The 13,661-nt window shown below is 34.8% G+C and overlaps 1 protein-coding gene across 2 annotated transcripts in view; it reads left to right on the top strand.

Moving 5' to 3' along the window:
* Positions 1–13,661, top strand: part of LOC136028103 (nucleolar protein 9-like) — a 45,881-nt gene that overhangs the window by 20,170 nt on the left and 12,050 nt on the right. The window contains exons 4-5 of one of the 2 annotated variants that reach the window (XM_065705729.1): positions 2,577–2,943; positions 11,140–11,468. In XM_065705729.1, the coding sequence (XP_065561801.1) occupies positions 2,577–2,943; positions 11,140–11,468 (696 nt within the window). Of the gene's footprint in view, positions 1–2,573; positions 2,944–11,139; positions 11,469–13,661 lie in introns of both variants that reach the window. The other variant, XM_065705728.1, reaches the window with a different exon arrangement.

Below are 13,661 nucleotides of genomic sequence, written 5' to 3'. Positions count from 1 at the left end.
GGTACACCTGGCAAAGAAATTTGTGAGTTTTGCTTTCAAGCCAATTAAATAGACTAAATTTAATATTTCTTAAAAGTTCCAACTCAATCCCTCCAGTCGTTCTTGAGATATTAAAGATGCACTTTTTGATAACCTGTTTGATGTTGTTGCCTTTTGATTTACCTCACTACTTCACCTGAATATATTTGAATATTCGCTGAAACTTATAGTATCAAAGATCTTAGGAGAATGTAAGACACCTCTTTAAAACACAAAATAAGAAGTTCCGTTCTCTCGTTCCTCAAAGAATCACAAAGTGTCAGCTCGATCGCCACCATTCATTCGCGAGATGTTGTAGATAGGCAAGTTTGATAACTTGGATACATAATATTCATCATTTATTTCTACCCTTCCCTCTTTTTCAGGTCCCTTTGGCCCTCTAGCACCCCCGTAGACTTCATCTCGATCCCCCAAGCTGTCCCTAGGATAATACAGATACCCTATTGTGATGAACTCTGTACAAATAGTTTTTTTTTGTCTACATCCCTACTTCACCGGGAACATATTGCAGTTCAACCGGGGCTTATAATGCCAAAAAATTTAAACAAATTACAGACGAAAATCTTCAAATCTTAAATTTTCGGCTAGATTTCGGCCTTACCTGGGACTAGCTTGCAAATAATTCGGGTTCATCAGCTGGCTGCTGTGTATAGTGCAAAATCGTTTTATGAATAAAAGAAAGAATATATTAGCCCTTCACCTCTGCCAACTCATTCTAATCCAAAATCTGAGTTCAGCTTGTCCTCACCCACATTCCCTGGAAGTTTCAGCTTGATACCTCAACCCATTCGGGAAGTGTTACAGATACGCTATGTTGATAACCTGGCATCACAAAGTGTTTTTATTTAAATCACTGCTTAGACATCAATAGATTCTACGCCCCATTAGTGTTTATGGTGACAAACGTAAGGGCAATTGAAGATTAATATTTTTAGCCCCCCCCCCCTCCAGCTTCTCTTTTTTCCTACGATTTTCTCGGAAAACCTCGCTCATTAAACAAAAAAAAATGTTATCGGCAAGGCTATATTTGAATACTGCTGTTTAGTTATGTTAAGAAAAAGTCATGGTTTTTCTGCTTGACTTTTTAATTTCCGGTAAAATTGTAGATTCTGATTTTTTTTTTTTTTTTTTTTTTTTTTTTTTTTTTCATGAAACGTCCAACAAGGTAGTTGAAGATTTTTGGTAGGTTAACAGTACAAATGAGGTCCAGTGAAAACTTTTAAGTGTTCTTTGTTAAATCCTGATTTAAAGGGATTTAAGGAGTTCCTGTCTTGTTTGAATCTCAAATATGAAAAGGAAAAAGATCCAAAAATAGCTTAAATATTTACTCAGATTATTAGAGTTTAAAATTTTGAGCCAAAGAAAATTACATAAAAAACTTAAATTACCGAGATAAAGCATGTTTAAAATGAGGAGTAGAGATAGGTACTTGCAGTCAACATCATCTAGTGTGTTGCGACATTTGATTTCTTTTTAATGTAAAAATAAGAATAATTAATATAAGTAGTATGATTGGTAAAACTAGGATAGCAATAAGTATCTGATCTCAGTTTCTGACTGAAAAACGATTACAAAGCTTAAAAAAATGCCATGTTTCGCCAGATGCTAGATGGCATTGATAGTTTTTTTCTGTCGATGCTGAATCTAGTTTCCTCTCTTATAGGTTAACCATTGCCTTTTCTTTGGTGTCAACCTCCTGATTCAATAATTTTCCAAGATAAAAAAATTCCACCATCTAGAATTTAACAATTGTACCTGCGGTCAAAATTTATATCCGTTTCTGGTTGAATACGCACCCTATATACTTTGGAAATTGAATTAGCTGTTATAATGCTTTTCTATTACTACTAGTGCGAACTAGTTATGTTAAGATAGTATAGGCTAAAACAATAATGTAACCTAGATGTCCATTCTTTCACGCAAAAGTAAAGTGTTGAAATATACTGAAAATAGACTAGTCAAAATGTCAAAAATTATAGTTGAATCTGTTCTGGTCGTTTGAAGTTTTGTTTGAATTTTATTTTATTTTTTCAAGCAAAAATAAAACCATCTAGGAAATTTTCAAACTAATTTCAAATATTTAGTCTTTATTATTTTAATTGCATATCAATGTAAAATGCAGTAAAATTTTAGTCAGGTTTCTTTTCATTACACCTATTTCGACGGTAAAAAAAAAAAGTAAACTGTTGCAATTTCTGATGTGCAGATAAAAAATAAAACAATGATTTGACTTTTTCTCTCTCTCTCCGCTTTATCATCGCTCTATATTCTTTCTTTATCTTCATTTGTTCCCCTCTTTCTTTCTCTCCCTCTTTATCTGTCCCTCTGCAGTCTCTCTGTCCATCTCTCTCTCTCTCTCTTTCATTTTCTCCCTCTCTCTCTCTCTCTCTCTCTCTCTCTCTCTCTCTCTCTCTCTCTCTCTCTCTCTCTCTCTCTCTCTCTCTCTCTCTCTGTCTTTTCTCTTTCTCTCCCTCCATCTCTCTCTTGGTATTACTTTCTAGTCGTTTATATGTTTCTATAATTTTTCATTCAAGAAGGCCTCTGCTGAAGAACCTGTCAAGAAAGAATTGGAGTCGGAAAATGAAATTGAGAAACCTGAAAAAGAAGAAAATGACCAAAATCACCTAAAATTTTGTACTGAATGGCTCCTTAAAGTTTCTAAATTTGTTTTGAACAACATGGAAGAATTTGTCAACGACACTTATGCAAGCCATGTGGTGAGGACTATGCTCCAGTGCGTTAGTGGAGTTACAGTGATGACAGACATTTCAAAAAGTAAAAAGTCACGGGATCAGTCTGATGAAAATGGGGATGGCCAACGGGGAATTATGGCAAGAGATAAAGCTTTCCTGGAAGTTCTGAGAGAATTTACTAATAGAATTATGTTATGGCCACAGTTTGGAGGTTTGTGGAACAACTTTGTTGGGTTTTTTTCAGAAATTAGGCTAGAACTTGTTTATTAGTTTTGCGACTTTTTCTTCTTTGAAAACCTCAAAGAGCACCATGGAACAGTGTAGATTCCTGTACAGTCGGTTTTGAAATAATTTAGCGCTCATTTTTGCCCATTTTTGCTCGTTTAAGTTTCTTTTCTATAAAGTTACCTTTCTGTTAGGTTCGTTTTTTGTTAACGTTTCTTGCATACGTTATATAATAACAATTTATTTACAGTAACAGTTCCATTAACCACTGGCGGATCCAGGGGAGTGGGAGACCCCGGGCTCCTCAAGATATATTCTGGTGCCCTTTCACTGTTTTCTTTTTTTCACTCTGTTTTGTAGAATATATTATTAGTCAATTATTGGCACCTTTGTCACATTGCCACCCCCCCCCCAAGATTTGCTCATTGGCGCCCTTTTCACATTGGGCCATTGGGTCAATATTAGCTAGCGGTGAAACACTCTAAATATACGTTTGAAGTTGTAGAAGTGGGAAACTGGTTCGTGATGGTGGATTAAATACGTGTTCAGGCCCAAAAGTAAAATTTTTCTGTTAGAAAAAAAAAAATTATGGCCTGAGATTCCAGCCACCAAAACTTACCCACACAGTTCCATCTCTTATCTGCCATTTGGGAAAAGTCTAGGAATTGCTTAGGGATGGCTCCAAATAATATTTTATTTAACTGATAATAACTGCTTGAGTAAAATTCCATTTTCTGTTTGGGACAGTGTACAAAAATTTGTGCTGTAACAGCCTAAAAAATCAAGAAACTTATCCTCAAAACCCCCCTGTTTTACCTTTAATCTATCTCATATAGTATTTTCTTCTCTGAAATGAAGAACATCCAATTTTGAGCATTTGACTTTGGCTAGATATTGGCGAGGCATATTTGACCTAGGGATACCAAGTGGATCCCTAGGGACGCTGGAAGTTGACTTTCATAACTCGAAGTTGGGACTTCAGGGCCTGGAGTCCCAGATGTCAAATTGCAGTGTCCTGAGATTAAGTACCTTGAGTCCTTGTGACTAGTAATGACTTTGAGTGACTTATCGGCCTTTTCAGATCGTTTGAAATTTTCTTCAATTGTTATGAAGTTAAATAAAATTCCGATGACTTTCCTCCCTTATCAAATTCAATTATTGGATTATTGAATCAGTGATTGAATTGTAGATTTTCAATTTTCGTAGATAATCTTATTTTAGCAGTCTTGTTTGACAGATCCACTAATCGGGATCCTGAGTTAAAAATGTAGATTGTGAATATGACAACACTGCCTAGAAAAAAGAATGTAGATTTGAATTTTGGATTTTAGCGGTAGTTGGGCTAGGTTTATAAATTTTGCTGTTCTGCAGTTTGCAATTCGACATTCCGGTCTTATAAACAGATTGTCATTGGAAAATGTCCCAAATTAAACTTTCAGAATGCTGGCAAAAGATTCAAAGTTTATAATTAATTTTCGATCACATTGCGAAATAACAGTTTTCACATCACTAATATTTCTGAGGATCTTTGAGATGATATCTACGCTGCTTTTCTACCAGTTATGAATTTTTGGCTTCTTAATTGAACAAAAAAAAACTATAAACTCATTTGGTAATGCTAATATCCCCGTTTCACTACATTTTCAAGTCATTACGCACACCAGCGACAAATCTTTTTGCTGAAACGGCTTATTTGAATTTGCTTTTGTTAAATCAGTTCACAAATGGTACCTTTTCAGGTAAATAAGAGGTCCAATTTTAAGCGTAAAAATTAAATAAAAAACAAGTTTTTTCAACTGAAAGTAAGGAGCAACATTAAAACTGAAAACGAACCGAAAATATTACGTATATGAAAGGAGTTACCCCCGTCTCAACACCTCGCTCTTTACGCTAAAGTTTTTTTGGAACCCCCTTCATATGCGTAATAATTTCTGTTCGTTTTAAGTTTTAATGTTACTCCTTACTTTCAGTTGAAAAAACTTGTTTTTTTCATTTAATATCCGATCTTTTTAAATAATGCCAGGGGGGAAAACCCCCTCACCATGGAAATATCCTCTAGACAATTAAATCCAGGTGAAAATTTACCCCTGACAATTACTCTTAACGACTCCGCACGTAAAATTGAGACGGAAAAGAGAAAGCACGACATATAAAAAGAATTTTGTATAGGAATTCTGGCAATTTCTCGTAGTGTATAATTCCCCCTGATAAATTCACTCCCTGGATACCTTCCTCCCAATAGAAAATTCTCCCCTGGAAAAACCCCCAGCAGAAAATTTGTCATCCCCCACCCGAAAATGTATGTTTACATCCCAATAAAAAATACTATGCCTAAACAATGGGCAAATTTTATAACTTAAAGACCTTTCCCCTGGGGCTGTGGGGGAGGGGTTGCTATATCCAAAGGTATAGTCATTGGACCTTTCAGCTATGATGAATAAAATGGCTATCTCAAAACTTTGATCGGACGATTTTGGGAAAAAAAGTTATGGCGGAGGTGGCTTAGTTGCTCTCTTATTCTTTTGGTTACTAGAATTTTTGATTTCCGTTTGAATGAGCCCTCTTTCGATATTCTAGGACCACTGGATCAATACGATCACCCCTGGGAAAAAAAAGAATAAAATAAACACGCATCTGTTATCTTTCTTCTGGTAAAAAAAAAATACAAAACTCCACATTTTCGCAGATAGGAGCTTGAAGCCTATTCAGTAGGGTTCTCTGATACGCTGAATCTGATGGTGTCATTTTCATTAAGATCACTTCAATTTTGGGGTGTTTCACCTGTAAGTGCGTGGTAACGTACTTGCAGTTTTTAACCACGAACTGTTTGAACTGCAATTTCCTCAGATTTTTATTTTAATTGTTATTATGTATATGAGGGAGTTGCTCCCTCCTCAGTACCTTGCTCTTTACTCTAAAGTGTTTGTGAATTTGTAAGGAGCTTATTATTCTAATTAAACAGTTCTTGTGTGTCAGGAATCATTCTTAAATAATTGGAACAAAGTCGAACATTAGCGTAAAGAGCGAGGCGCTGAGAAAGGGGCAACCCCCTCATATACGTAAAAATTTCTGTTCTTTTTTAAGTTTTAATGTTGTTGCTTACTTTTAGTTGAAAAAAACTTGTTTTTTTTATTTAATTTCTGAACGTTTTTGAATTTTTGCATGTTTTGATTTTGGCTCACCGCACATGTATCATGAAAACAAAATTTTAATAACAACCACAAGCCAAAGACATGCAAAATCTTTGGTTTATTATCACATAAAGATCATAGTTAAGAAGCTTGCTTAAGATAATATTAAAAGCTAAGATTGGCCGAAAAGTTCAAAATTTTGATCATACTATTTTGGGAAAAAAATTACTGGGGGAGGTGACCTAGTTGCCCTCTAGTTTTTGGTCACTTAAAAAGGGCACTAGAACTTTTATTTTCCTTTCGGACGAGTCCTCTTCCGATATTTTAGGACCACTGGGTCGATACGATCACCCTGGGAAAAAAAGTTAAACACGTATCCGTGATCTTTCTTCTGGCAAAAAATACGGAATTCCACCTTTTTGCAGATAGGAGTTTGAAACCAATACAGTAAGGTTCGCTAATACGCTTGATCTGATAGTTTGTTACCACAAACTGTTTGAACCGTAATTTTCTCAGACGATTCTTTTGGTTGTTATTACGTATATGAGGGAGCTGTCCCCTCCACAGTTCCTCGCTCTTTACGCTAAAGTGTCAGTGAATTTGTAAAAAGCTTATTATTCTAACTAAACGGTCCTTGTTTGTCAGGAGTCATTCTTAAATAATTGGAACAAAAAGTCAAACATTAGCGTAAAGAGTGAGGTGCTGAGAAGGGGGAAACCCCCCTCATATAGGTAATAATTTCTGTTCGTTTTAAGTTTTAATGTTGTTGCTTACTTTCAGTTGGAAAAACTTGTTTTTTTTTTATTTAATGACAACCAAAAGCCGAAGACATGCAAAATCTTTGGTTTATTATCACATAAAAATCATAGTTAAGAAGCTGCTTAAGATAATATTAAAAGCTAAGATTGACCAAAAAAAATTAGCACAAACAAACTATTGTTTATATCGGCAATTATTTAACAAAACTCCTAACTTTAGCATAAAGAGAGAGGTACTGACGAGGGAAGAAACTCCCTTTATCCGTAATATGAGGAGGTTCCCCCTTTCGTCAATACCTCCCTCTTTGCGCTAAAGTTCGAATCGGGTTCCAATTTTTTAAGAAGAATGTCCCCTGAATCCCAAAAGCCATTTAATTAGAATAAATAGCTCCTTTGAAATCACTAAAAATACTTTAGCGTAAAGAACGAGGTATTGACGAGGTGCCGAACACCCTCATATACGTTATTGGTATAATATCTGCTCGTTTTAAGTTTTAATGTTATTCCTTACTTTCAGTTGAAAAAACTGGTTTTTGTAAAATTTAATTTCTGAATGTTTTTAAAATAAAATTACATCAATAAAATTCATGAAAATTTCCCTTCAAAGATCCTCCCACGAGATCCTAACTTTTGATGGGTAAAAACATATATTTAAGATCAGCATAAAAATGCGATTCTTTTGATGTATCTATTTGTATCAAAATTCCGTTTTTTATAGTTTCTGTTACTATTGAGCCGGGTCGCTCTTTACTTTCAGTTCGTTACAGCGAAGTGTTTGATCAAGATGAGAAGGGTTTTATCAGGCTGATAGAATGCTTTATAGGATTTAATTTCCATTTAATAAATAAAAAACAAGTTTTTTTCAATTGAAAGTAAGAAGCCCCAGTTCCCTTAAAGTAGGGAAATTATTCCGTATAAGAAAGGGGTTGTCGCCTCCTCGTCGCCTCGCTCTTTACGCTAAAGTTTGACTCTTTCTCACAACTCTACTGCTTAAAACAATAAAAAAATAGCGTAAAGAGTGAGGCGTCGAGGAGGGGACAACTCCTTTCGTATACGGAATAATTTCTGTACGTTTTAATGTCGCTCCTCACTTTCAGTTGAAAAAATTTGTTTTTTATTTAATTTCTGAACGTTTATGAATTAATGCATGTTTTGATTTTTGGCTTTTTTTGGCTAAATGGCTTTCTCATAGTTTTTGATAAAGGTGGGGGAGGAGGCATAGTTGCCCTCCAATTTTTGGTAATTTAAAAAGGCAACTAGAACTTTTTATTTTTTTACCAATGTTTTTATTAGTAATAAATGTACGTAACTTACGAATTAACTTACGTAACGAACTTCCATATTTTTATATTTTTATCACGTATATGAGGGGGTTCGCCCCCTCGTCAGTACCTCGCTCTTTAGGGTAAAGCTTGAATTTTGTCCCAATTCTTTAAGAATGACCCCTGAATCACAAAGGCCGTAGAATAAATAGTTGAAATTACTAATAATACTTTTACGTAAAGAGCGAGGTATTGAGGAGACGAACCCCCTTATATACGTAATAATTTCTGTTCGTTGCAAGTTTTAATGCTGCTCCTAACTTGCAGTTGAAAAAAACTTTTTTTTTTCGTTTAAATAATGCTAGAAAATCCTACACGCCCTTCATGGAAATTTTCTTCCCTCATGATAAATTCCTCCATGGAAAGACCCTCCTACGTAACCTCCTTCCCCTGAACCCCCCCCCCCCCCCGTGAAAAAGTCCCCCTGATAACATCTGTACACTTCCCAATAAACATTACTTTATGTAAACGACGGTCGAAGTTTGTAGCTTGCAGCCTCTCCCACGGGGACTGTGGGGGATTACGTCGTCCCCAAAGACATAGTTATTTGGTTTTTCGACTATGCTGAACAAAGTGGCAATGTCAAAATTGTCATCTGATGACTTCGGGAAAACAATTAGCGAGGGAGGGGGCCTAGGTGCCCTCTAATTTTTGGTCATTTAAAAGGGGCAGTAGAATTTTTAATTTCCGTTAGAATGAGCCCTCTCGTGACATCGTAGGACCACTGGGTCGATACGATCACCCCTGGGAATAACAAATAAAAAAGACAAATAAATGAACGCGCATCCGTGATCTGTCTTTTGGTGAAAAATACAAAATTCCACATTTCGAACTTCTACATTAGGGTTTTCTGATAAGTGGAATTAGGTGGTGTGATTTTCTTTCAGATTCTATGCCTTTTAGGGGGTGTTTCCTCCTGTTTTCTAAAATAAGGCATATTTTTCAGGCTCGTAACTTTTGATGGTTAAGACTATACCTGATGAAACTTGTATATTCGAAACTAGTATTAAAATGCGATTCTTTTGATTGCAAAAACAGAAACAAAATTCTGTTTTTTTTAGAGTTTCGGTTACTATTGAGACGGGTCGCTCCTTACTACAGTTCGTTACCACGAACTGTTGAATAATTTGAGCGGTTTGCTGAAAAAGTTTTTCTATGTTTGACAAGTTGCTGGTGTAAGCTTAAATAAAATGGCATAAAGCTCCCTCGTAAAGACATTTTTTTGTAAAAAAAATGACTTTCATGCATCTCATGTCGTTTCTGCTCGCAACAAAAAAAAAACTCGTTTCTGCACTAAGATCTGCACTAACCACTAGGATCTGTACAACGTATATTGCATCTTGAACAACTATTTGGTTTTTCTGTTATACGACGTGTGCATTATCCCCCTCATGAAAAAGCCTCTGACCACTCCCTCAGACCTAAAGAGCTTTGTGTAGCTATGAAAGAGCTTCAAATTACGCAATTTGGATAATACTAACAATAATATAATTATAACTTCAAAGGCGTATCCAGCATTTTTGTTCGGGGAGGGGGATGGGGGTTATGATTGGGACAATTTTTTCCCGGTGGTGTTTATACTCATTACCTCCCCCCTCCCCCCTCTTGGATATGGTAATTTAGCATGCACAATTTGAGACTGCTTGTGCAGATTTACCTGCACAAGTTGTTTTACAGCATATTGTTGTGTCAGGTTTCTTGCAGTTGCTTCAGAAAAATCATAATAATTCTGATTTCACATAATATCACCCTGTTGAAAATTCTGAAAAGTGGAAATATCGTAATTGGCTCGTTATGTGTTTTATTCCGTTTCAATTATTGATTTTATTGCTTGACGTTTAGTTTTGCCCTTGAAGTAGTTAGTACTTTGAATTTCTGATGTTGCACTTTTAAGTATTATTTAATGCTTAATTTATTTAATATTTATATTTAATGATCATTTAATACCTATATAATAGCAGTATTTAAGCATAATTTCATTAACTTTTTTCTATATAGACATGATCGTGTTAGCTTATGTTAGTTGAATGTAAATGTAAATACGACATAGAAAACGTTTGAACTGAACACAATTGCAGGAAAAAGTGAAAATGTCTCCCCATACCCAAGATTGCCCAGGGATTTTCTTGCTTCAGGAAAGTTTGAAAAACCTTGGCTTATTAAAGGACTATAGTATGTTCTTCACTCCTTAATATCCCTGGAAATGTCCTGTTATGGCCCCCTCTCATCAAAGCTCAGAGTTATAGAAACCTATTTGTCTTAGATAGGTGCAAGTCATTTATAGATTCAAATAAATTCAAACATGATTTGATGTAGAAAAAAAAAATAATAATAACTAAATGTCTCCTTCAATTTGAACAAGTTTTTTTGCTTCTTTTTATTCTCAAATTAAAGTGGCAAATTTCAAATATTTTGATTTCCCTTTGTTTCCCTCTAAGCACTTGTAATACATCCTTGAAAAGTATAAATAGAATTAAAGACCCGCTTGAAATAGTAAAGATTAAGTGTGATCTTCTTGCAAAAAAGTCTAAAAATCATTTACGTGACACAAATCTATTTCCTTTATTTGCAATAATTTAAAAGTCGCATGTGCAATTGTTTTTAATTGATTTTTCCGTATTTGCTATTTTGAGGCTGCTATTTTGTATTGATATGATTAGAATTTCTTTTATATTTGTTAATACTCCTCAGTTTTTGTATTTACGAGGCAAATAAAAGTATAATAATGCAACTGCCTTAGTAGATTAATGAAAACCTTTTTCTTTTGTAAATACTTTCGTGATACATATTTCATTTAAATCCTGTTGTAAAGTTTTCTGTAAAATTCTTCTGTAAAACTCTTTCTGTAAAAAATCTTTTATATAGAGCATATTAAAATAAAGTTTATTTTATATTCGATAAATTTTTTCCCTTATCCTTCAACTCCTTATTACTGTCTTACACTCCTTTTATCCTCATCCTTTTTCTCTAGACTTGGCTTACAACGAAGCTTCTGCAGCCACTCTACAAACTCTAATCCTGGTTCTTAACGGAAGTCTAGGGAAGCTATTACCTCCATTGTTAGACTTGCTGTATTCTAAATGTTTTTCACAGGAAGAAGGAACAGAAAACACGCTACCTTATGTATTTCAAGATAATTGTGCTCAAAGGACATTGGAGGTGGCGTTGTCGGTTGGCTCGTCCACGTTTTATGATAAGGCCTATGAAAAGCTTTTCAAAGGGAGGCTTGTAGATCTTTGCGAAACTGAATCTAAATTTGCAGTTATTTCTTTAATAGGAGGGTGCAAGGATAAAGAAAAGGTATGTGAACTGATTTTCTTTTGTAGTTGATATCAAAGATTTTTGTTACAAAAGAAAATATAATATGGCTTAAAACATTTCATCAATATAGCGGCATAATATATTTTTTCCCTTCCCTGTACTTTCTTGCTACCTCTTTCTTTTCATTAGTAAAATGTACAGTTTGCTAATTCTCGTTGCTCTTGTTCAGCTTTCATATTTATTAGATGTTTACCTCTTTCTTTTCATTAGTAAAATATACAGTTTGCTAATACTCGTTGCTCTTAGATAACTTCGAAGACCACACTGCCTTTCCATGACGAAAGTAAAACAGTTCAAAATAGGGATGAAACCTTTTTATTGACAGTGAACAGATACAAAATTTAACTGGATATTTCGAACACATATACAGTGTTCATCATCAGTGTTCAGTGTTTTACTGCTGATGATGAACACTGTATATGTATTCGAAATATCCAGTTAAATTTTGTATCTGTTCACTGTCAATAAAAAGGTTTCATCCCTCTTTTGAACTGTTTTACTCGTTGCTCTTGTTCAGCTTTCATATTTATTAAGGCCTTGGGTCAAGCAAATCAAAGCGTTTTCTTTTAGAAAGAGGTTTAATCAAAATTAGAAAGAGGTCTTGCTACCTCTTTCTTTTCTTTCGTAAAATGTACAATTTGCTAATGCTCGTTGCTCTTGTTCAGCTTTCATATTTATTAAGGTCTTGGGTCAGGCAAATCAAAGCGTTTTCTTTTAGAAAGAGGTTTAATCAAAATTAGAAAGACGTCTTGCTACCTCTTTCTTTTCTTTTGTAAAATGTACAATTTGCTAATGCTCGTTGCTCTTGTTCAGCTTTCATATATATTAAGGCCTTGGGTCAGGCAAATCAAAGCGTTTTCTTTTAGAAAGAGGTTTGATCAAAATTAGAAACAGGTCTTGCTACCTCTTTCTTTTCTTTTGTAAAATGTACAATTTGCTGATGCTCGTTGCTCTTGTTCAGCTTTCATATTTATTAAGGCCTTGGGTCAGGCAAATCAAAGCGTTTTCTTTTAGAAAGAGGTTTAATCAAAATTAGAAAGAGGTCTTGCTACCTTTTTCTTTTCTTTTGTAAAATGTACAATTTGCTAATGCTCGTTGCTCTTGTTCAGCTTTCATATTTATTAAGGCCTTGGGTCAGGCAAATCAAAGCGTTTTCTTTTAGAAAGAGGTTTAATCAAAATTAGAAATAGGTCTTGCTACCTCTTTCTTTTCATTAGTAAAATGTACAGTTTGCTAATACTCGTTGCTCTGGTTCAGCTTTCATAAAACGAATGCCTTGGTGTGGTAAATCAAAGCGTATTTTTTAACCCAAAGCCAGTTCGAATTAACTAGCTTACAGAGAAATTATGCTACCTTTTTCGTTTTCCTATGGGAAAATGTAACAAAACTAACCTTGCTTTTTCTTGGGTGCTACCAATCGGTAAAGCAAGATCAATAACCAGAAACGTCCTATTTGTCTAAAAACTTTAAACACGTTTAAATACTTTTGGATTTACTTTCAACTGACTCTGTTGTTCTAGTAATGGCGAGCTCCAGCAAAGACAGAAACATGTGTTTTTTTCTGCTTTGTTGTGTAGCTAACAATGATGCTTATGAGACTTAAGGCTGCTCAGTCACTTGAGAGTCTGGTAACCACTGCTTAAAACATTTGAAAGGAGCTTTACTTGTAGTATTTTTTAGTTAGTGAATACTTTGGTTTGTTTAGTACAAACATCTTCTGACACAGGCTAGCCCAGTTGACTAGCCTAAGTTTATCTTACGAGCTCTTATTTTTTTCGAATTTCTTTTTCAATTAATATGCTTCTAAGAAAAAATTGTCAACAAGTTTTATTAGCAAACACTTTTTCTTCAAGAAGTAACAGAAAATCGTCATTTGTCAATGAACCAAATTACAAATCATAAGGACTGTTATTTTTAGAAGAGGGTTTTTTCAACTCTCCCATTAAAATTTTCCTATCCCGCTGCCCAGGAAGTTGGACGTCATCTTCTTCCTTCTAAATGTCTAATTTTGTCAGACGAAAGCCATTTGTAAGTTGGTTCATCGGATGGCGGAAAAAGCCTTTAAGTAAACGGGATTTTGTTGACAAGGCCATCTATGATCTAGTATGTTGATGTAAAGAGGCTTCACAAATGTAGATGGTTTCCTTTGATGTTGCCGTTTGTAGCTAGTAC

Source organism: Artemia franciscana, chromosome 6 (genome assembly GCF_032884065.1).
Source record: "Artemia franciscana chromosome 6, ASM3288406v1, whole genome shotgun sequence".
Classification (NCBI taxonomy): Eukaryota; Metazoa; Arthropoda; class Branchiopoda; order Anostraca; family Artemiidae; genus Artemia; species Artemia franciscana.
The sequence above is the reverse complement of the archived record's forward strand: the minus strand, read 5'-3'. Positions and strand labels throughout refer to the sequence as shown.